This window comes from Sturnira hondurensis, unplaced genomic scaffold, assembly GCF_014824575.4.
Source record: "Sturnira hondurensis isolate 20B ecotype Veracruz unplaced genomic scaffold, ASM1482457v3 Scaffold0001304, whole genome shotgun sequence".
NCBI lineage: Eukaryota > Metazoa > Chordata > Mammalia > Chiroptera > Phyllostomidae > Sturnira > Sturnira hondurensis.
In genome coordinates this window covers 7,941,216-7,966,250 of record NW_028073935.1, presented here as the reverse complement: position 1 = coordinate 7,966,250, position 25,035 = coordinate 7,941,216, and the positions used below count along the sequence as shown (strand labels likewise).

Sequence of the window (25,035 nt, the reverse complement as noted above, 5' to 3'; positions counted from 1 at the left end):
ATATTACTGACTATATCCCGTGTTCTATTTTATATTCCGATGATTATATTGTAACTTCCTAATCCATTCAATTTTATCTACCATCTCTTCTACCCCTTTCCCATCTGACAACTATCAATCTGTTGTTCTCTGTATCTATCAGTTTTTGTTTTCTTTTTAAGATTTTTTTAGATTTCAATATCAGTGAAATAAATCATATATATTTGACTTTGTCTGACTTATTTCACTTAGTGTAATAACCTCTAAGTCTATCCATGTTGTTGTAAATGGTAACATTTTACTCTTTTATTAAATTTATTGTTGTTCAGTTACAGTTGTCCCATCTTTTTCCCCTTGCTCACCCCTACTTCATATCACCCTACTCCCATGGTCAATATCTCCTATGGACAGTCATGGTATTGTCCATGACCATGAGTCCTCTAGTCAAGTTCTTTGCTTGCTCCATCCATCTCTTTCCCCCATTACCTTCCACCCAGTGCCCTCTGATCACTGTCAGTTCGTTCTTTATTTCCATGTCTCTGTTTCTATTTTGCATACTTGTTTGCTTTGTTGATTATGTCCCACTTATAGGTGAGATCACACGGTATTTGTCTGTTACCCCCTGGCTTATTTCACTTAGCATTATGCTCTCCAGATCCATTTATACTGTCATGAAGAGTAGGAGCTCCTTTCTTTCTGCTACAGGGTATTCCATTGTGTAAATGTATCACAGTTTTTTGATCTACTCATTTACTGATGGGCACTTAGGTTGTTTCCAGCACTTGGCTAATGTAAATTGTGCTGCTATGAACATTGGGATGCACAGATTCTTTTGAATTGGTTTTCAGGATTCTTAGGGTATAGTCCAAGCAGTGAGATTCCTACATCAAAAGGCATTTCCATTTTCAGTTTTCTGAGGAAATTCCATACAGTTTTCCACAGTGGCTGTACCACTCTGAGTCTCATCAACAGTGCACTAGGGTTCCTTTTTCTCCACAACCTCGCAAGCATTTGTTGACTAGGTTATGATGGCCATTATGACTGGTGTAAAGTCGTATCTCATTGTGGTTTTAATTTGCATGTCTCTGATGGCTAGTGATGTTGAGCATTTTTTCATGTGTCTATGAGCCCTCTGTATGTTCTCCTTAGAGAAATGTCTCTTCAGGTCCTTTACCTATTTTTAAATTGGATTGTTGGCTTCCTGTTGTGGAATCATGTGAGTTCTTTATATATTTGGGATAGCAAACACTTGTCTGAAGTATCATTAGCAAATATGTTTTCCCATACTGTTGGTTCCCTTTCCATTTTGTTGATGTTTTCTTTTTTAAAATATATTTTATTGATTATGCCATTGTGGTTGTTCTATTCCCCCCTTCATTCCCCTGCACCCTGCACACTCCCTCCCCCACCATTCTCCCCCCCACTTTAGTTTATGGCCACGTGTCTCAAGTTCTTTAGATTCTATATTTCCCATACTATTCTTGCCCTCCCCCTATTTTCTACCCACCATCTATGCTACTTATTCTCTATACCTTCTTCCCCCTTCTCCTCCACCCACTCCCCTGTTGCTAACCCTCCATTTGATCTTCATTTCTATGGTTCTGCTCCTGATCTAGCTGTCCTCTTAGTTTGCATTTGTTTTAGGTGTGGTTGTTAATAACTGTGAGTTTGCTGTCCTTTCACTGTTCATATTTTTTATCTTCCTTTTCTTGGATAAGTCCCTTTAACATTTCATATAATAGGGGCTTGGTGATGATGAATTCCTTGAACTTGACTTTATCTGAGAAGCACTCTGTCTGCCCTTCCATTCTAAATGAAAGCTTTGCTGGATAAAGCAATCTTCGATGTAGGTCTTTGGACTTCATGACTTGGAATACTTCTTTCCAGCCCCTTCTTGCCTGTAAGGTCTCTTCTGAGAAATCAACTGACAGTCTGATGGGTACTCCTTTATAGGTGACTGTCCCCTTATCTCTTGCTGCTTGTAGGATTCTCTCCTTCATTTTAGTCTTGGCTAATGTAATTATGTTGTGCCTTGGTATGTTCCTTCTTGGGTCCAACTTCTTTGGGAGTCTCTGAGCTTCCTGGATTTCCTGGAAGTCTATTTCCTTTGGCAGATTGGGGAAGTTCTCCTTTATTATTTGTTCAAGTAAGTTTTCCACTTGTGGCTGTTCCTCTTCCCCTTCTGGTACCCCTATAATCTGGATGTTGGAACGTTTCAAGATACCCTGGAGGTTCCTAAGTCTCTCCTCATTTTTTAAAATTCTTGTTTCTTCCTTCTTTTCTGTTTGGTTGTTTCTTTCTTCCTTCTTGTCCACTCCCTTGATTTGAGTCCCAGTTTCCTTTCCATCACTATTGGTTTTTTGTGCATTTCCCTTAATTTGTTCCTCTAATTTTTGACTAAAATCAAGCAGTTCTGTGAGCATCCTGATCACCAGTGTTATGAACTGTGCATCTGATAGGTTGGCTATTTTCTGCATGCTTAGAGTTATTGGCTCTGGGGCTTTGAGTTCTTTTTGAGCCATAATATTTTGGTCTGTTCATGCCTATTATGTATGAGGGGCAGAGCCCTAGGTATTCACCAGGGCAGGGGGCAACTCAGTTGCTGGGTTGTAATGCTGTATGTGGGGGCAGGGTCAAAGAGGGGCAATGGTGGTCCCCTCTTTGCTTCCCGCCACTGTGGCCCGCACAGTCGGTTTCACTTCTCACTCCTTTGCCTGGTTTATCTTGGCGTGAATGTGTGACTGCCGCCTTGCACCCTCACTGGGTCCGCCTGTTGCTACCCAAGACCTGTGATCCGCCCACGGCTGCCTGTGTGCCCGGGTCGGGGGATCTTTCCTGCCTGACCCTGCTCTGCTGCTGGCTCCGCCCCTCTTACCAGTCTGGCTGTACGGTTCATTGTTGTCGGACTTCCGTATAGTTTAATTTTTCTGTGGTTTGGCTGCGTTTTTTTGTTGTTTTTTTTTTTACTAAAACTTTGTTGTCTTTAAACTTGGTTGTGGGAGAAGGCACAACGTTTCCACCTATGACTCCATCTTGGCGGAAGTCTGTTTTCTCTAGCCATGCAGAAGTTTTTTTATTTTTATGTAGTCCCATTTGTTTATTCTTTCCTTTAGACCCTTTCCCCTAGGGGATGTATCAGTGAAAATATAGCAACATGGGATATCTGAAATATTATTGCCTATGTTCTCCTTTAGGACTTTTATGGTGTTGTGACTTACATTTGTCTATTATTCATGCTGAATTTATATTGGTGTATGGTGTAAGGTGGAGGAGGTCTGGTTTCATTGTTTTGTATGTACTTATCCAGAGTTTCCAACACCATTTATTGAAGAGGTTATTTTTACTCCATTTTATATTACTGCCCCCCCTTATCAAATATTAACAAGTCTATTGGTGGTATTGTCATAGGTTCATTTCTGGACTCTCTATTCTGTTCCATTGGGCTATTTGTCTGTTCTTATGCCAGTACCAGACTGCTTTTATTGCAGAGGCCTTGTAATATAATTGATGTCAGGTATTATAATCCCTCCTACTTTCTTCTTTTTTCTCAAAATTGCTGCAGCTATTTGGGGTTGTTTATGGTTCCATACAAATTTCTGAAATGTTTGTTGTATATCTATGAAATATGTCATTGGTATTTTAATAGGGATTTCATTGATTGTATAGATTGCTTTGGGTAATATGGACATTTTGATGATGTTAATTCTTCAAATTCATGAACATGGTATATTCTTCCATTTATTTGTGTCTTCCTTAATTTCTTTCTTCATTGTTGTGTAGTTTTCTGAGTACAGGTGTTTTATCTTCTTGGTTAGTTTTATTCGTAGGTACCTTATTTTTCTTGTTGCTATAGCAAATGGGATTTTTTTCCTAATTTCTGTTTCTGATATTTTGTTTTTGGTGTACAAAAATGCCTTCAATTTCTGAATATTAACTTTGTATTCTGCTACTTGTCTAAATTCATTTATTAGGTTGAATAGTTTTTTGGTGGAGTTCATATGGTTTTTTATGTACACTATAATGTCATCTGCAAACAGTGACAGCTTTACTTCCTCCTTATCAATTTGGATGCCTTTTATTTCCTTTTCTCATCTTATCGCTGTGGTTAGAACTTCCAAACTATGTCAAATAGAAGTGGTGAAAGTAGAAACCCTTGTCTTGTGCCTGATCTTATGGGAAAAGCTTTTAGATTTCCCTGCTGAGTATGACATTGGCTGTAAGTTTCTTGTATGTGGCCTTTATTATTTTGAGGTATGCCTCCTCTATTCACACTTCCTGTTTTTATTGTAAATGGGTTCTCTACTCTATCAGATGCTTTTTTTGCATCTATTGATATAACTATGTGATTCTTGTCCTTCATTTTGTTTATGTGGTGTATTACATTTATTGATTTGCATATGGAGTGCCTTCCTTGCATCCGTATAAGGAATCCCAATTGATCATGGTGTATAATCTTCTTAATGTACTGCAGTATCTAGTCTCCCAATATTTTGTTGAGGATGTTTGCATTAGTAACATTGGCCTGTAGTTTTCTTTCTTCTTTATGTCTTTATCTGGTTTTGGAATTAGGATAATACTGGCCTTGTAAAAAGAGTCTGGGAGTCTTCCCTCTTCTTGGATTTTTTTGGAATAGTTTGAGAAGAATCAGGGCTACCTTTTCTCTAGATGTTTGGTACAAATTTTCTGTGAAGCCATCTGGTCCAGGGCTTTTGTGTGCTGAGGGTTTTTTGATCACTGCTTCAATTTCACTAGTTGATATTGGTCTATTCAGGCTTTCTGCTGCTTCTTGACTCAGTTTTGGAGGATTATATGTTTCTAGAAATTTGTTTATTTTGCTCAGGCTTTCAAATTTCTTGACATATAATTGTTCATAGTAATTTTTCCAATCCTTTGTATTTCTTTCATATCAGTTGTAATATTGCCTTTTTTCATTTCTGATTTTATTTATTTGGTTTATCTCTCTTTTTTCCTTGATAAATCTATATTGACTTGTTTATCTCCTCAAAGAACCAGCTCCTGGATTTATTGATCTTTTGGAATTTTCTTTTAGACTCTATGTCATTCAGTTTGCTCTGATCTTGATTAGTTTCCTCCTCTGCTTAGTCTGGGCTTTGTTTGTCATTGTTCCTCCAGTTATTTTAGATATAGGGTTAGGTTATTTATTTGAAACGTTTCTTTGTTTTTTAGGTGGGCCTGTATTGCTATGAACTTCCCTCTCAGGACTGCCTTCACTGTGTCCCATTGGTTTTGTGTTGTTGTGTGTTCATTTTCACTTATTTCCAGAAATGTTTTGATTTCTTCCTTGATCTCATTGTTTATCCATTCGTTGTTTAATAAACTGTCATTCAGACTTCCAGCCAAGATGGAGGCCTAGATAGATACACTTGCATCCTACCACAACCAAAAGGACAACAACAGATGTAAAAACAGAAAATAACCAGAACTGGTAGAAAGTCAAACTGTAAGGAAGTCTGACAACTAAGGAGTTAAAGAAGAAACATTTATTCTGGCAGGAGTGGCAGAGATGGGCAGCTGAGGCAGAGAGGACATGGGGCAAGGCAGTGGCTAAAGGACCAGGAGAGCAAGGCAGAAGTTGGTGAACTGATGTGGGCAAGGTGGTGGCTGGCTGACCAGGTGGTCCCACATTTACATGCAGATAAACTGGGAGGAACAACTGAGGATCAGGACAGACCATGCAACCCAGGATCCCAGTGTGGGAAAAGAAAGCCTCAAAACCTCTAGCTGTAAATACCTATGAACTTCTCGGCAGTGGGAGAAACTCCCAGCCTCACCTGGAGAGACCCAGAGGGTCCTAGAATATACACAAATCCACCCACCTGGGAATCAGCGCTGGAAGGGCCCAATATGCTTATGGGTAGCAGGAGAAAGTGCCTGAAAGACAGGCAAGAACGGAGCAAGCAGCATTGTTCCCTCTTTGATCCCTCCCCCATATACAGGGCCATGATGCAGCAACATGGGTTGTCCCTCCCTTTCAAATACCTAAGGCTCTGCCACCTATAACATAACAGGTGCACAAAGACAAAGAAATATTGCCCAAATGAAAGAATAGATCCAGACTCCAAAAAATAGAACTAAGTGATGAAGAGAGAGCCAACCTATCACATGCAGAATTCAAAACTCTGGTAATCAGGATACTCACAGAAATGGTTGAGTATGATTGCAAAATAGAGGAAAAAGTGAAGATTATACAAAGTGAACTAAAGCAAAATATACAAGGAAGCAAGAGCGAAGGGAAGGAAACTGGCATTGAAATCAACAATTTGGAGAACGAAGAAATAAACATTCAACCAGAACAGAATGAAGAAACAAGGATTCAAAAAATATGGAGAGGCTTAAGAACCTCCAGGACAACTTTAAATGTTCCAACATCTGCATCATAAGGATGCCAGAAGGAGAAGAGGAAGAGGAAGAAATTGAAAATTTATTTGAAAAAATAAAGGAGAACTTCCCCAATCTGGCAAAGGAAATAGACTTGCAGGAAGTCCAGGAAGCTCAGAGAGTTCCAAAGGAAGCATGCACCAAGGTACATCATAATTACATTACCCAAGATTAAAGATAAGGAGAAAATCTTAAAAGCCCCAAGAGGAAAGTAGAGAGTTACCTACAAAGGAGTTTCCATAAGACTATGAGCTGATTTCATAGAAGAAACCTTGCAGGCGAGAAGGGGCAGGAAAAAGTATTTGAAGTCATGAAAGGCAAGAACCTACATCCAAGATTAGTCTCTCCAGCAAAGCTATCATTTAGAATGGAAGGGCAGATAAAGTGCTTTCCAGATAAGGTCAAATGAAAGGAGTTCATCATCACTAATTCTTTATTAATTTCTTAATTAATTAATTCTTTAACAATTTAGATAAAATATTAAAGGGACTTATAGAAGGAAAAGGTGATCAGAACTATGAACAGTGAAATAAAAACAAACTCACAACTATCAACAACAGAACCTAAAAAACAAAAAGAAGACTTCCGCCAAGATGGAGGCATAGGTGGAAACACTGTGCCTTCTCCCACAATCAAGTTTGAATACAACAAATGTTTGGAGAACAAAGACACAGCCAAAGGACAGAAAATTGAATTATATGGAAGTCTGACTACATCTAACCATTCAACGGGGACAGTAAGAGGGGTGGAGCCAGGAACAAGCAGAGTTGGGCAGGAGGGATCCCAGACCTAGGCACGCAAGTGGCCCCGACCCAGTCAGGGTGTGGGGCCGACTGACTGCGGTCGCACATTTGCGCACAGTGAGACGGACCACGCAGGCCCCAGGGGGCGAGGGCTGCTGGCAGTGGCACACTCGCGTGCAGTGGGATGAAACGCGTGGGCCGGGTGACAGTGGCAGCTGCGGCACCGGTGGGGACTGCGGTGGCAGGCGGCAGGCGGGACGCCATTGTTCCTCTTTGACCCCGCCCCCACATATAGCGTCACAAACCAGCGACTGAGTTGCCCTGTTCTGGTGAACACCTTAGGGCTCCCATCCTGCTATGGAACAGGCACGAACAGCCCAAAAGATGGCGCAAGAAGAACTCAAACTCCCAGAGCCCATAACTCTCAGCGACGGAGAAACTGCCAGCCTCTCAGAAGCACAATTCAAGACACTATTTATCAGGATGCTAACAGAACTGGTTGATTATAGTCACAAATTAGAGGAACATATGAAGGCTAAACTAATTGAAATGAAGGGAGATGTCCAGGAACCAATAGCGATGGAAAGGAAACTGGGACTCAAATCAAGGGAGTGGACCAGAAGGAAGAACGAAACGTCCGACCAGAAAAGAATGAAGAAATGAGAATTCAAAAAAATGAGGAGAGGCTTAGGAACCTCCAGGACATCTTGAAACGTTCCAACATCCGGACTATAGGGGTACCAGAAGGGGGAAAGAAACAGCCACGAGTGGAAAACTTATTTGAACAAATAATAAAGGAGAACTTCCCCAGTCTGGCAAAGGAAATAGACTTCCAGGAAATCCAGGAAGCTCAGAGAGTGCCAAAGAAGTTGGACCCAAGAAGGAACATACCAAGGCACATCATCATTACATTAGCCAAGACTAAAATGAAGGAGAGAATCCTACAAGCAGCAAGAGATAAGGGGACAGTCACCTACAAAGGAGTAACCATCAGACTGTCAGTGGATTTCTCAAAAGAGACCTAACAGGCAAGAAGGGGCTGGAAAGAAGTATTCCAAGTCATGAAATCCAAAGACCTACAGCCAAGATTGCTTTATCCAGCAAAACTTTCATTTAGAATGGAAGGACAGATAAAGTGCTTCTCAGATAAGGTCAAGTTCAAGGAGTTCATCATCACCAAGCCCTTATTATATGAAATGCTAAATGCTTCTTTTTCTTTATATAAGAAAAAGAAGATGAAAAATGTTAACAGTGAAAGTGTTACCGAACAAAGGGTCCGAGGCGGGGGCAATACTTGGCCCACCGAGGGATGCCAAAAACTGCTACAGAAAACAGGGGCCCCTCCCAAGGACGATACACTAATATCTATAGGGCTCTTCTGTCCGCCGCCAATTGGAAAGACATCTCTCAATGCCAGAGATTTGTGAAAAGGAAACAAAATGTTTATTTAATGCTATTCAGGCCTAATGCCTTCCTTAAAGTATTAAAGTCTTTAAGGGTATACACCTACACACACACACACACACAGCGCTCCCTTCCCCCACTGTCCCAACTCCGGGTACCGTAAATCAGGAAAAGAGCACACGTCTGTTTTCAGGTCGCTGGCACGTGAGCTGTGTCGCCTGCCTGTCCAGGCAGGATCTCCAATTAATCCAAAGTCATGTGGCACCTTTCACTGGCAAGAGTTCTTTGTACCAAGTTCCAGTCAAAGTCTCTCCTCCTTTCCAGGCCACTTGGCCAAAGGGAGCACGCCAAAGCTGCGTGGGCCTCTTCTACCAAAGCCGCACTCCACCAAAAGCTTGTCTTTCTTCTTCACCCGCCCGCAGGGATCTCCATTCTGGCAAAGCTGCGTGGTTTTCCCTTTCACCTGGCCAAGAGGGGGGTCTGCACTCTGCTGAAACTGTGTGGCTCTCCCTCCTAATGGCTACAGGGGTCTACATCTTTCCAAAACAGGGTGGCTCTCCCCCTCACCTGGCCAAGAGGGGGTCTTCACTCCGCTAAAGCCACATGCCTCTCTCGCAGGCACTCTCTCAGAGAAGCAGCTCCCAATTTCCCAGCCTGGGTAGCCGCCACTCACTTCTCCCTCATCCAAAACTTGGCCACAGCTCTTTAACATATCTATGAAACCAGTTAAAGGTTATACATATGTTAAATAACCATTCCAGAGGTTAGCTGCAAAACTGTTGCTATGCAAAACAGCTCTCAATGGCCCTGCTTCATTCTTCCCTTCCCCCAACTGACACCTTGGTGGGGGGGTGAGGATATCTTAATATTTCCTCCAATATTCCTGTACACTTTGAGTTCTGGACACCATTCCAAATCTTTTCTGGGTACCCCCTTGGCCGCACCCTGTATCAAAAGGACAGCAAACTCACAGTTATTAACAACCACACCTAAAACAAAAGCAAACCAAGAGGACAGCTAGATCAGGAGTGGATCCATAGAAATGAAGAACACATGGAGGGTTAGCAACAGGGGAGTGGGAGGAGGAGAAGGGGGGGAAGGTACAAAAAATAGCATAGACAGTAGGTAGAAAATAGATAGGGGGAGGGCAAGAATAGTGGGGGAAATATACAATCTAAAGAACTTGAGACACATGGTTATAAACTAAGGGGGGGGAGAATGGTCAGGGAGGGAGTGTGTGGGTGGAGGGTAATGAAGGGGGGGAATAGAACAACTGTAATGGTATAATCAATAAAATATATTTAAAAAAGACAACTACAATGGGATTATCACCAAAAAAATCTTCTTAAAAAATAGAAAAAGGGGGAGTCATGAGTCCTTCCCCCACAATATTTGATTTCATTAGCCCTGTTTACCTATAATTTTCTAAATTGTGATGAATCACTCTGTACTCCAATTGAGAAACCTCAGAAGAAGGAGTCAAAGTCATCTTATCTTCAGGTTTTATATAGAGATCCACTGGGAGATGGCTCCTGGCAAGGCCCTGTAGATCTCTTCACTTGGGTAAAAGGGGTATGCTTGCGTTTCCATCCCTACAAGTCCTGTCTGGCTACGAGGCGAAAGAGTAAAGCCTTATCATGAGCGGGACAGACACCAAGCTCTGCTACCTGGACCTGAGAACCAGACAGACCAGATGGCCCAGCTGACCCTGAACAACCAGAAGGAAAATGGACACACCATCACTCGTGGGCCTGGGTCCTCCAACAGAGGAGGGTGGGGCCTACCCCAATGACAGGGACCAAAGCTCCAGCATCTCCTGCAGAGGGAAAGAAACCCTCAGTTCCCCATAGTGTTCAGTGGTTGAACACTAAAAACTGTTTCAATGGACCGAATTTACAAGTTTGGGTTCTAGCAGCCCTTGGATGCCCCTTTGTCTTAATCCTTATTTGTGCTTTATGATGTATATAGAGAGGTTGTTTTCTTAAGATTGTGTTGGGGAACAGCAAATAGTAGGTTTCACAGGCTTAACAGCTACAATCGAATTTACAATAGAAAAAGCGGAGAGATTAGATGTTGGGAACTTCTATGCCTGGTTTCAGGAGCTGTAACCCCACCATGACAAAGGCTGAGTGAATGACCTTGGGACCGTAAGCCACTGACAAGATGAAGCTTATCTTCCTGCCAGGAGAACCACCTCTGCTCCTTTTACTTCACCCTGCCTGGCGCCCAATGCTTGGTCAGTTAGCCAGTGATGAGTAAGATTCCTCAAGGGAGGATTGACCTAACACAGGCACGATCATGAGGAGGCCTTCATGGAAAAACTTGGGGGGCTGTAGAAAATGAGGGTAATGAACCCTTGCCCCTTGGCTTTGAAGTAGCCTGAGTCCTCATTCTGTCTGCAAGAAGTCTCCTAATCTCTTGACTGCCTTACTTCCTCCACCTGATTTATGCCTGAAACAATGCTGGAGGTGGGTGCGGCCCTGTGCTGGAAAGGGTAGGTTCCCCAGGGCAATCAGGCCTAAGAGAATGCATAAAATCCTATGAAACCTACTTTTTGCTGATACTCTCAATTTAAATATAAGGGTCCAAGCCTGAAATGAGTTTGTTTCCCCAAATTTTGTGGCACTTTAGCTATTTGACCCTGACTCAAAATAGGCCCTCAAGAGGTTTTTTTTAATGTTATCTATTTGATCATTATTGCCTGACAGTGATTGATGGGCTTAATCTGAGAATGTGGGTCTTTGGAACCACTGGTTACTCATCGATTGTGATAATGTTCTGTGTACTTTGACACATTTGCAAATTATTTTTCCAGGGTCCTGTGAGATCAGCAAGTAGCAAGCTTTGTGGGATCTACAGTGATCCTAACTAAAAACAAGGAGGGAGATGTAGGAGACCATCCTGCATAGCGTGGGCCCAGCTCCCACTGGGAGATGCATAGGACCCATGCCCATGGATAAGTTATCCTATCGGGGATCAGGTCTGCTATGTACATAGGCAGCTTTGAGTCTTGCGTTTTGCTAAAAACTCCCTCACCTGGATTTGTGGCAAACATTTACTGCAAAGTAACTTCCTAAAAACAATGCTAAACCTGAAGGACCAGTGTAACTGGTTCAACCACTCTTGCCTTTTCATTTGCAAATATCCCTCTTCTGTGATGTGATTACCAGCATCCTCTCCTTTGTTTTCTTTTTATTTTATTTTATTTATCTTTAGAGGGGAAGGAAAGGAGAGAGGAAAAGAGAAACATCAGTGTATGGTTGCTTCTCCTGCATCCCCTGCTGGGAACTGGCCCCTGCAGGGAACTGGCCTGCAACCCAGGCATGTGCCCGGCCAGCCAGGGCTCTCCTTTGTTTTCTGTAAAAGGTAACCACCTAAAGGGAATCTGTGCATAGTAAATGAGGACCATCATGTAACGTGCCGAGAAACTCAATAAAGGCCAGTCATGGCCAGGGCTGGGCTTTTGCTCCCCTTGAGAGAAAAGCCATGCCCACCCTTTTCCTCCACAGGATTCAGTAATCCGTGTGAATGTCTCATTTCATCCATAATGACGTGGACACTGGGGGCTCATGTCTGAATGAGATCAGCTGCATGAGGCCATCCTAAAATAAAGGCTACATGAAATACAGAATATTTTTCCTTCCAGGATTTAAAAAATGAAATTTATAAATATTTTAAAGAAACTTTTACATAATCAGGGCAGTGATTGCTAGCAAAAAATACCTCTATGTAATTATGTTTTTATAGCTACATTTGGAAATTGCTTAACAATGATGAACACTATGTATGTGTTTTAAAAATGTCCCTAGATCCAACATATTTCTGAAGAAAAAAAACAGCCTAGCCAAACTTTTTTTTTTGCCAGAACCAATCCTGAGAGCTGAAACTAAAAAACTGGTAAAAATAAAAACATCAGACTGTATTAAATGTCCCAGAATTTGACTTTAAATGGGAGGAAAAAATTAAAAATGCATAGCACTTTTAAAAGGTCTTTAACAAGGCACCTTGGGAGCTAAAGTAAAAAATAAAAGTTGATGTACTAAAAGAAATGTTTCAGTGCAGCTCCAAAACTCTTTATAAATTACAGACATTTGGAAGGATGCTTCTGGATGAGAAGTTTTTTATTCCTTGTGTATCTATGTTAGGTGTGCATGCCTTATCTTGTTACAGAAAACAACTCAGCCGCTTTCGGGTCTACAGAGTGGAACTTTATTTTATGCGCGTGGACCCAGAGAAGTCAGTCTCCAAATTCTGGGCCCCGATTAGTGGGCAACAATTGTTTATATATGGTGAGGGGCGGTCTGCCACTCAGACGGTTACTTCTGGCGCCAAAGCAAGAAAGGGGAACTGCTGATAGGCGTTAATACCAATTTCTTTGTTCTTACTTCCCAGTAACTTAGTTACTTGCTCTCCCTGATCTTGTTGACTCAGCTGTGAGCCCCTACCCTGGGCAGGCCATTAGCCATTACAGTTATCTTATTGATTCAACAGCTAGCTCCCCTCCTGGGCAGGCCACTACAATCTCAGTTATAATAATTGTCTGTAATTTCCTACTAAATAGCTGTCAAAACCACCCTGGCTGCTACCATAGTCTTTAGTCCTTCCATATCCACATCCTCCAGGTTGACTGTCATACCTGTTACTCCCATAGCCGTGGTCCTCACCCCTCTGGAATATCTGTGACCATGCCCATAGGCTCCAAAGACATCCCCTCTGGTTCCATGGACAGACTTGCCTGCGTAATTCACACAGATCTGGTGACCATCCAGAGAGTTTCCATTCTTGGCTCTCATGGTATCTGAGGCATGCTCTTGGTAAAGGTAACAAAGTCAAAACTCAGGGATTGCTGAATCTCCTGATCCTTGAAAACGACTACCGCAGAAATAGGCTGAAAGCTGAAATGATCTTCCAGAGCCTGCTCATTAATCAGTGTTGAACTTCAGCCCTCCACCGATAAGCTTCCCTTCTTCAGAAGACATGGCACTGAATTCAAATCCTGGAAATTAAGAAGTAAAAGGGCTGGATGGACAGCTACCACTGAGGAGCAGAGTGACTGACTGAACTTCTTTGTGAACATTTTTAACTTCATCATGTGTACTAAGTTCAAAAGTCATGAGAATATTCAAAGTGCAACTCATAAAACAGTAGTTTAAGATTACCATAGAATCATACAAATTGGGAATGCTGAGAAAATGGTGGAAAGAAATTACAGTATAATTCTGAAGAAAAGGAATCAGGTGATATGTGAAAGATAATGTGTCTGCAGTGGATGATAATCAGCCACAGAGGACAAAGGTTCATGAGGAGATGAAAATAACTCAAGTTTGATTAATATTGGATGCCTGTTTGATTAATTAAGTCATAGGTTGAGCATTCAGATGAATCAGGTCAATATGCTGCTAGTAAAAAACATATAATTAGCTATGGCTCAGTGGATTGAGTCAGGCTAAGAACCAAAGGATCACCAGTTCGATTCCCACACAGGGCACGTGCCTGGGTTACCAGCCAGGTCCTCAATAGGGGGTGCTTGAGAGGCTATTATGCATTGACGTTTCTCTCCCACTTTCTCCTTCCCTTCCCCTCTCTCCAAAAAATAAAATCTTAAAAAATAAATAAATAAAATCTTTAAAAAATAAAAACTATAAAAGAAGCTAGATATTTCTTTTTTAAAAAAAAATTATTTATTTATTTTTAGAGAGGGGAAGGAAGGGAGAAAGAGAGAGAAATATCGATGTGTGGTTGCATCTCACATGTCCCTCACTGGGGACCTGGCCTGAAACCCAGGCATGTGCCCTGACTGGGAATTGAACCAGCAACCCTTTGGTTTGCAGTCCACGCTCAATCCACTGAACTACACCAGCCAGGGCTAGATATTTCTATATATTCAACTTATTTGAATTGAAGTTGCAATTAGCAAAAGTGAAGGAGCTTTTAGAATAGAATTCTTCCTACTGCTAAGGAATTCCTTGTAGAAGACATTATAATAATTAGGTGTGTGATATGAGGGAAGGACAATACTTGTGAGAATTGGTTTGAATGGAACTAATCTACAGTGGGAAGAATTGAGAGCTAGAAAGAATGTCATCATGGAGAAAAATCTCTATTTTTAAAGCTCAGAAAGACATACTCATCCTTTGATGAAAACTGATGTGAAGCTTAATAAATGTACTTAAGAAAGTCTTTCAGGTTCTTCAAGAAGGTTCTCTCTTTGGCCCACTTCTTTTTAGTATATTCAACTTAAACAGATTAATTTTAGCACTCAAGAGTGCTTGGAAAAGTTGCTTTACCATTTGCTCCCGTGGATTCCCTATCTGTAAGACTGAGGATAATGATAAATAACAGTATCCTCACAAAGTATTTGGGAAAAAAATTAACTGAGTGAATACATATGACGTGCTAAGGAAAGGACTTGGAACAGAAGAGGGGCTTACTTATTAGCTATCACTATTATTGCTAACACTCTTTCCAGTGCAAAGTCATCATTTCTACTGTCATCTGAGATTTATGATTCCTAGGTCCATCACAGATCTTTTTTTTTTTCCATTACAGATCTTGGTCCTACCATTTCATTACTTAGTAGGCATCTTCACTTGGATTATATAAATGGCACCTCAAGTGAAATAAATCAACTATCTAAAATAGGATTTCCACTCTAAACCTTATTCTTTTTACGTTTGTTCTGCTAATGTATGTCAGTCACACTAGTCACCTCACACTCATCATTGTCTTTTATTCATATGTGATATGGTTGAAATAGGACAAAATGCTGATTTTTTCCCTCTCTATAAAGGCAATACTTGCTCATCGTAGAAAATTTGGAAAATACGGGAAAACAATTACCCATAACAATAAACTTCCAGTGAATTCTAAACTTCCAGTGAAAAATTTCAAAATATTTCATTTGTTTGCTATTTTTCCAGATAATTGAGCCTACTGTATACACAGATATGATCTTTTAAAACCTAAAAATGTTTTCACCACTGGAAACATTTTATAAAACTTGTTTTCAACTAAGATTTTAAAATTCAAATTCCAAAAGCAAACATTTCTGAAGAATTAGAAAATACAGATGACATAACATCTTGAGATGATTACTGTTAACATTTTGGTGTATCTTGTTTCGCTATTGAAATATAAATTTGGGGGCATTTGAATATACGTACACACACATATATATAAATTGTCCAAAAGCAGCATGTTGTGGCCTGCCTTAAATCCACACTTTTTTTTGTTCTCCTAGAAAGCATGAATTTTAACATGTATGCTTCATATTCATATTCAAATGTATGATGTGTCTGACATCATACATTTAACCAATCGCCTACAAACCACTTTGGTTGGAGTATGCACACAGAAATGACCTGAGGACTAGAAAGAATTCCCAAATTTTTTGAGAAACCATTAGGTAAAATGTCATTTTATATATCTAGTTCAGTGGTATTCAACCTTTTTCATCTCACTGCACACATAAACTAATTATTAAAATTTTGCGGCACACCAAAACACATTTTTTTCTGAGATAAAAAAAATTGGTGTAATTTTGAGTCACTCACACCAGTGTTGCCTATTGTCATTGTTTTCATTTGACAATCTGAGGGAAAAGAGGTCAGTGCACTTGACTCAGGTACTGCATGTTTTAAAAATTCTTACAGGTTGAAAATCACTGATTTTCACTGATACTAGTCCTTGGCCACAGCAAACAAACACTTTTTTCCCTCACGTAGGCCCAAACCCCTGCAATAAGCTCTGACAAGCAAAATCTGACCTCGGATCCACAGAACCCCACCCCGAGCCGAGGGCCGGAAGGCCAGCTGACTGTGCGCAGTCGCAGCGCAGCAGTCGCTCGCGTGGCGCGTATTGCTTACGCAACACGCCGGCGGCGGTGGCTTCTCTGCCGGGTGACTGTGCGTCACAGGCTTTAAGCCGCTTGGCTGTAGCAGGTCGTGACTACTGTGGTTCTCAGCGCTGACCACTTGCCTTCTGGGATCCAGGTCGGCTGCGCGATGAGGCGCAGCAAGGCCGACGTGGAGCGGTACATCGCCTCGGTGCAGGGCTTCGGCCCGTCGCCCCGAGAGGTGAGTGTGTCCTGGAGTGTCGGGTGGCTTCCGCCTAGGCTTGGCCCAGATCCCGCGTGCCGCCCGCCTCATGGCTCCCGGCGGCCGCGGCGCCCTGGCACATTCTAGTGAGGAGCTGGTCAGCTTGTGCGGTCGGGTGTGTGGCGTGGGGTTCAGGAGCTCCAAGGGGACGGGAGGAGGGGCGAGACCTTGGCGGGAGGCCTTTAGTGCCGGCTCTTCCTCTGATCCCTTCCCGGCTGTCCCTGTCGGTGGGCCCATCCTATCCCTGGGTTTCTCCTCGTTGGGCTTGGGCGCCTGCCATATCTTTTTGTCGCCCGGACGGTTATCCTCCATGGCGGAGGTGGCGCCTTGTAGGCTTGGAGGTGGTTGGGACCCAGCGGTGTTTGATACACCTCCGGGGTGGGTTTTTTCTGCTATGACGGGGCCCGTCGTAGGCGTCTTGGTGACCTGCAGCAGGGGCAGCCAAGTTTGCAACTGTCTTGACTGATCGCGCAAAAGATACTGGGAGTCCCCACTTGTTTTGGGGCGGGTTTTATTCGTCTTCTCCCCTAGCACTGTTTGGAAACTAACGTGCTTTTTTACTTGTTTAAATTAAAACAGAATCTTGGGAATTCTAAATTTCTTACAGAGCATTGTTATGCTGTGCCTTCAAAATTTTAACTTTTTGAACCACATGTTCTTAGGGCATTTTCCCTCTATACATTTTGTATTTAACGCGACTATGGTGATTGCTTGTGTCTGAGGAAAAAGTAACAGTGGCTGCAACAGGGTCTTGTGGTTGAATCAGTTTGCTTGCGGTTGAATCAGCTGAGCTGTTTGTAAGCTGTGAGACTTCAGGCAAGTTAAACTTACTTCATCAATAAGATGGAGTTTTGGTATTGGTAGGAACATAAAGGGCAATCCATGTTAAACATTTATTTTATTTTTTTAAAGATTCTATTTATTTATCTTCAGAGGGGAAGGGAAGGAGAGAGGGAGAGAAATAATCAATGTATGGTTGCCTCTCGTGGGTCCCCTGCTGGGAACTGGCCTGCAACCCAGGCATGTGCCCTGACTGGGAATCAAACCGCGATACTCTGGTTCGCAGGCCCGCGCTCAATCCACTGAGCTACACCAGCTAGGCCCATGTTAAACATTTAGGGTAACACTGGGCACGTAGAAACCACTAAATAGATGTTGATGTTAAAGACAGTGATTCTGATCCGTTGTGGTCAAGGGCCTATGAGAATAAAGCTAAATGATGAAGTAAAAAAAAAAAAAAACAACAAAAACACCAAGACTCAAGGACGACCAGCAACATAGTTGTATCTTTTATCGTATACTAGGCATATACTATCTTGCTTTGTGCTCCCAACAACCCTGTGGATATTGACACCTGGAGAGATTAAAGGTACTTGTCCAAGATCTATGGGTGGCTCAGCAGGATTTTGGTAGGGGTTTGATGTAGTTTTTTAAGGAATAGTGGAGTAGGTTACAGCCTATTTCTCCAGAGGAGAGGAGTAGGTATTAATATGCAGACTGTAATTTCAAATTGCTGGTATAGTCATGAATACAAATATAGTACCTGAATCTAAAACAAGACCTTAATAAGGTTTTCTGAATCCCCTGTAGTTGATACAACTTTTCTTCTTTTAAGTGCAAGTTTAGGCCTTTCTGTGAGGTTGTTATTGGGGACTCTGGCTTCCAAAAATTAAGAACCACTGATCTAGACATAAATTAGATTGTTTTTTGAACTACTACTTAGCTTGTCCATAAAATAAAGAGGGTTGGGGGCAAAGTTTTAAGGATTGCTTGTTGTGGCCATCTCTCTTTTACATTTAAAGACTGTTATTTTAATCAGACATTTTTCTTCAAACAAGGATAATTTATTTACGTTAGAACCTGGGGGTTTCAGTGAAATATTGACTAGCAAGTGAGTAACTTTGAAACTTGTGGATGTATTTAGTACACTTTTGTCAAAGTGAAGTGATAAAAAAGGGAGGTGGTGGAAGCCACAGTGACAGACGCTGTGAAGAGTAGAAAGAGATTAGTATTGGCTTGGCCAAGAAGTCTGTTTAGTTTTTTTCCATAGAATTTTTCATTTTCACCAATAACCTTGTTGATTTGGATATTTTGGCTATCTCCTGATACTGGCTTCTAGTGGGTAGAGGCCAGGGATGCTGCTAAACATCTTCCAATTCTCTTGTATTTCTTTAATTTTTGTTTTTCTGGAAGGCTTCTGTTTAGTTTTCCTATGTTTCTGCCTGGTTGGCTTCCCAGTCCAAACCCCTGATTTCTACTCCTCAGGCAGTTTGACAGTTCTTAGTTGTTTGTTCTACTGTTTTCATCTAATACATCATACTTCTGAATAACACACATGTATACTTTTATTTCTTGATCTTCTTTTCTCCATTTTAGATGCTTTCTACTCTGTTCCTCCAGACCTCTGTCCGCAGATGTTTTTATTTCCTTCCTTGTTCTACCAGTTCTGTTACAGTAACTTTTTAAAAGATTTTATTTATCTTTAGAGGGGAAGGGAAGGAGAGAGGAAAAGAAATAGCAATGTATGGTTGCCTCTTGTGTGTCCCCTGCTGAGAACTGGCCTGCAACCCAGGCATGTGCCCTGACTGGGAATTGAACTGCGATCCTTTGGTTAGCAGGCCTGTCTGTGCTCAATCCACTGAGCTACACCAGCCAGGGCTATTATAGTATTTTTAGTTAAGTGAGTGTTTAGTGCATTTGAGTTACCTTTATGGTGTAGTTTTATTTTTTTCTGGAGTTAATAATTACTATTGGTTTGTTTAGTTTTCTGTGATGTTACTAGTTCTTTACCCAAACTCAATTTAAACTCTCAAGTGTGATAAAACAATTCATATCATTAATTTCAAATTAAAAACTTTTTTTTTTAAAGAATCTTCCTTCTGGAACATTCTTGTTTTGCTGCTCTAACCTGGTGTGGTTTCTGTTTCTGTTTCCTACACAGCTGTGATCTTGGGAGTTTCCTTGATCATTCTGAGAAATCCTTTCACTTTTCTGCATTAGACTTTTGCTTTCTTGTAACTCTTATCCTCTTGACTTACTTCCTCTGTTGTGGTGTAGCACAATCTCCAGTTTGCTTTCAGAAAGAATGTGTGAGGTTTTTTTTTTTTTTAAAACATGCCTGGAAAATGTCTCTATCTAATTTAATTGATAGTTTGGTAATCAAATTCTAGGTTTGAAATAATTAGTTCTTGAATTCTGAGAGTAGCATTTAATTTTTGATCATTTGTACTATTGTTAGATGTCTGATGTGATTCTTGTTTTTTTTTTAAGTATTTTTTAAATTTATCTTTAGAGGGGAAGGAAAGGAGAGAGGAGAGGGAGAGAAATATCAATGTACGGTTGCTCTCGTGCATCCCCTGCTGGGGACTGGCCTGCAACTCATGCATGTGCCCTGACTGAGAATCAAACTGCGATCCTCTGGTTCACAGGCCTGTGCTCAATCCACTGAGCTACACCAGCCAGGGCTGATTCTCGTTTCTGGTAGCTTATAGGTTTTCTGAAAGATTCTTTTGAATTGGCAAACTTATTTCCTTCAATTCTGGGACATATCTTTGAGGTCCTTACCCCTTGCCCTCATGCCTTTATCTCTCTCTTTTCTGTCATTGTTGTGACAGAATTTAAATTTAAAAATTTAAAAATTTTTTATTTTTCAGTTACAGTTTACATTCAGTATTATTTTGTATTAGTTTCAGATGTACAGCATAGTGGTTAGAAAATCATGTACTTCACAGAGTGTTTCCTCCGATGCTTCAAGTACTCACCTGTCCCCGTACATAGTTGTGATATTATTGGTGATATTCCCTATGCTGTAATGTACATCTCTGACTATTCTGTAACTACCAATTTGTAAAACTTAATCCTTTTCCACCCAGCTCTCCACCTCCTCCCGCTTTTTGACAACTGTCAGTCTCTTATCTGAGACTTTGATTTTCTTTATGTTAAAGTTCTTTAGATTCCACATATAAGTGAAAGCCTAAGTTGGTTCTGGTTTGATTCTCCACATTTTTCTCTCTCATGTATATCTTCTTTTTGTTCTGTTTTATAAACTTATCTTCCAGGGTATAGGGATTGGGGAAGTCACCATTCAGTATCTAGACTTTGCTTATTTTCCTTTGTAACCTCTGCCCTCACCCTTGTTGGGTCTTCACAAGTTTGAAATTCATCAGTTTATACTGAGAACAAATTTGTTTACTTCAGCTTTTTGCAGAGGGTGTAGGAGAGGTGGGAGAGTCAGTTGTGGCATCTTTCAAGGTCTGAATGTTTCTACAATGTTTTTATAGCCTCACATCAGTTCTTGATACTTAGCAGCTTAAGTCACTTCAAGTGTTTGCTTGAAGTGTTTTAAGTGTCATAAAGTATCATGGAAAGAAGCACGATGACTGCATCACAAATAGTCCTTTATAGCATTGTCTCTGCTCCTTCCTACCTATGTATGTATCTTTACACAAGGTGCTTCTTCAGTTCCTTTGTGAAATGAGCAGTTGGAGATAGAAGATTATCAAGTTCACCCCAAATTTTATGGCTCTGTATTTTAGTCTTTAATAACTTGTTTATCTTAAGATAGTCCTCTTTAATGAGATAGTTGGAAGCAAAATAGGTTAATGGAGTTGATTTTTCTTTTATGTGTTAACATTGTATTGTGAGGATCTATTCATTTTAAAAAGAAGGAAGAAAGCTCTGTTCCTTTTATGCCGTCTTGACCGTTATGTATTATTATTGTCATAAACTTTCTCATATCTTTTAAAATTGTGAGTTCGGCCCTGGCTGGTGTAGCTCAGTGGGTTGAGCGTGGGCTGTGAACCAAAGGGTAACTGGTTCAATCCCAGTCACAATCTCATTGTGACCCAGCATTCTGGACATTGGAGCTTATGGAAATAAAAGAGCCAGTGTGTGGACTTGGCTTATTACCAGAATTCAGTTTTTGTTTCTGCCTTTTTAATTCCTTGAGTATAAACTACTGATCTGTAAAGAGAATAGTGCCTGGATTGATGCCATAGTAGGTCTGAAGATCCTGCTTATTCTTTCCCATAAAGGCTTTTAGGTGATAGAAAAGAGGTTTCTGGTATCCAGCTCCATTCCTGAAAAGTAGATTGTTTACTTGTGTATAAAGTGAGTGGCACCACATGATTTCTAAGCTTTTTGTTGACATAAATTCTTAATTTCTGAGGTTGTCTGATACTGCTTGTACCTAAATTTATTTTGTTTTATGATGAAAATTATAAAACCATGGAATCATGGCTTTTAGAAGATGCATGCATTTTTACAGGTAATTTCTTTGATTTTCTTTGTTCACTTAAAAAATGAGCAAAGATAAAATATATTAATATTAACCTCATTAGGACAGATTTTTAGTTCTTGCGAAACATTTTAAAAATTCAAAATTTGAAAAATAAAGTACTTTTAATGTTTTTTAGAAGTCAATGAAAGGATTCTATTTTGCGAAGCTGTACTATGAAGCTAAAGAATATGATCTTGCTAAAAGGTAAATATTGAACGTAAACATGTTTTATTTTCTAAAATCAATACCTTTACCATATTTCCTGTTCTTCATTGAAATGGGTAAAAAAAATGTTTTTTTGCACTTGCTTCTAAGTATGTCCTGGAAATAAGAATTCATCACTAATAAGACTGATGTTAAGTTCTAGCCTAGGTTCCATGGCAATTAAGCCTAGAATGAGGATTTGTGCATGCCCAACTAAGGCAAGAAACTGGCTTATAATGCATTTTCTTCCTGATAAGGTATCTGGTATTACACATTAATCAGCTAGAAAATAGTAATGAATACAAAATTAAACTGACTTCTGGGCAAGGGAATAGGTAGTATAAATGATTTTTAATTGACTCAGTGGGTGACAGTGAGACTTTGTTGTCTCACCCTTGGGCCTAGAAGGTTGGTGGTCTAATTTCCTGATTTGGAGTGACTAAAAGAAGGAAATGAGAAGGGAGGCAGGATTTTAAGGGCATTGATAGGACAATGGAAATGCTGATAAAGAAAACGAGAACACCTTTATTTAATACGAGCCTTGTGGCTATTAACTGTGTTTCCTTATTAAAGTGACATTTCTTCCTTCAGTGTTGGTCTGTGGTCTAATTTCTCTTACAGGTCACTCACTGAGGTGCTTGCTTATTTTTAGTTGCTACTTGATTTAACAAAAGAAAATTACCTGCATTTGGTACTGTGTTTATTTTAGCTGTTAGATATTGTTTTCTTGTCTAAAAGGTAAATACATTCTCTTAGTTGTTTGGGAAATTGTTGATCTTTAGTATTTTGTATTATGATGACTTAAAAATATTTACTGTCATTACTTTTTAATTTCTGTGCAAACTCTTTAGTGCTTTACCAAAATGTAATCAGGAGGAAAAAGTGATTTATGTTTTTATTTCTTATATGTGGGTAGCATTGGAAAAGATGTTTAGTAAATGTAGCATTTAGTGGTAATAGTTTCTTGTCAACTTTGTGTGTATGTATTACCCATTTATTTCTATGGGTACTTTCAGTTATCTTCATATTCTTGTTTAAATAGTGGTAGACAGTAATTGTGTTGGGGGACTCCTCCTAAAACCAGAATTGTCTTCTGTAGGGCAGGACCCTTGTAGTACAGGCTTCGCCCCACTAGGTGAATGTTCTAGGAACCCATCTTTATCAGTGTACTAGCTGTTAGTATTGTGAGAGACTGTATTAGGTTTCACTGAATTTTTTTTGAAGACTAGTGTCTTTGCCCATTTCATGATGGATGATTTACCAGCACACCTGCTCACATTGAACTGAGGGTTCAGCTGTTTTGACCAAAAATGGCATGACCCCCATACCCCACCCTCCTCATTCACCTTGTTTTGTTTCCCTGGTTGAAAAAAGTCCTCAGAGGGAAATGTTTTGCCATGTGGAAGAGGTGAAACAAAAAACAGCAGAAACGCTAAAAGCCATCAAAATTGAGGAGTTCAAAAACTGTTTCAAGCAGTGGAAGAAAAGTCACAATAGGTGTATTGCATCAGATGCAGAGCACTTTGAGGTGACTGAAGTTTAAACATGTAAGAGTAAATGTACAACTTTTTATAAATAAATTCCAGTTTTGGAGGGTTCACTTTCATTAATGAGTATAAATGATTTTATACTTAAACAAAGTGGTTGCTTTTGTTTAAGATGCACTCCAGCTATTTAAATATTAGTTCTTAATGTGATTATTTAAAGATTACTTATTTTTATATTATTATTTTTAAACAGATACATATCTACATATATTAATGTGCAAGAAAGGGATCCCAAAGCTCACAAGTTTCTTGGTCTTCTTTATGAAGTGGAGGAAAACATAGACAAAGCAGTTGAATGTTACAAGGTAAACTGTAAGATTAAAATTTAGGCTCTGCACAACCAAACACAGAATACCCAGAGTAATTTATCTAATAAATTATTCAAATATATATTATGGACATCATGAAAATAAGTGTCAGTACCACAGTACCATTTAGTGACATGGTTTGGAACTTACTTTAAATTATTTGGCCCAAAGTACACAATAATTTATAATTAAGAGATTAACACTTTTAAAAGAAGAGTAACACAAATTTTAAGTCTAACATGGTCATAAATGCTGTTCTTATGTGTGTGGTTTTCTTTTTTTTCCCCTGGCGTCTACCTAACAAAAACATAATTTTTATTCAATTAATTTTAAAACTATTTTAAGATACTTTAATTTTAACAACTTTGAAATAGCATGTTATTTAGGGATCAAGGTTTTCCATGTTTATATTATATAAGTATATGTACTTCAGGCATCCTATTAACTTATTATTCATTTTCTGATATCAGCGTTCAGTGGAATTAAACCCAACACAAAAAGATCTTGTGTTGAAGATTGCAGAATTGCTTTGTAAAAATGATATTACTGATGGGCGAGCAAAATATTGGGTTGAAAGAGCAGCTAAACTTTTCCCAGGAAGTCCTGCAATTTATAAACTAAAGGTAAAGTACTGAATAAAACACAATAGAAGCAGTTGGGTAAAACTTAAGACATAACCATTTCTAATATTTGGAGTTTAAATGACTTTTCAGTAGCAAACTTATTAAACCAGTGTAGGTGGGGAGTTGGTAGGTAATGGGTGAAGTTGATCAAAAGGTAGAAACTTCTAGTTACTGGATAATTGCAATACTGTATTGATATTTAAAAGTTGATAATAGATCTTAAAAGTTCTCATCACAGGAAAAACTGATTTGTAACTGAAGTGATGTTAACTGACCTTATTGTGGAAATCATTTTGCAATGTATTCATGTATCAGATTATTATGTTGTATGCCTTAATACAATGTGGTATGTCAATAATATCTAATTGTTTTATGTATTGATTAGAGAGAGAGAACATTGGCTTTGTTGTTCCACTTATTTATGCATTCATTGGTTCTAGTATGTGCTCTGACT

The 25,035-nt window shown here is 39.9% G+C and overlaps 1 protein-coding gene and 1 pseudogene across 4 annotated transcripts in view; one reads left to right on the top strand and one right to left on the bottom strand.

The window, feature by feature from the left end:
• Nucleotides 1-12,748: 12,748 nt before the first annotated feature.
• Nucleotides 12,749-16,399, bottom strand: LOC119003957 (RNA-binding protein 3-like; annotated as a pseudogene).
• A 26-nt stretch (nt 16,400-16,425) lies between these two features.
• LOC119003934 (E3 SUMO-protein ligase RanBP2) overlaps nt 16,426-25,035 on the top strand; it is a 72,097-nt gene continuing 63,487 nt past the window's right edge. For all 4 annotated transcript variants that reach the window (XM_037070592.1, XM_037070582.1, XM_037070575.1 and 1 more), the window contains exons 1-4: nt 16,426-16,600; nt 22,036-22,103; nt 23,844-23,955; nt 24,429-24,581. In XM_037070592.1, the coding sequence (XP_036926487.1) occupies nt 16,529-16,600; nt 22,036-22,103; nt 23,844-23,955; nt 24,429-24,581 (405 nt within the window). In that variant the 5' untranslated portion in view covers nt 16,426-16,528. The remainder of the gene's footprint in view (nt 16,601-22,035; nt 22,104-23,843; nt 23,956-24,428; nt 24,582-25,035) is intronic.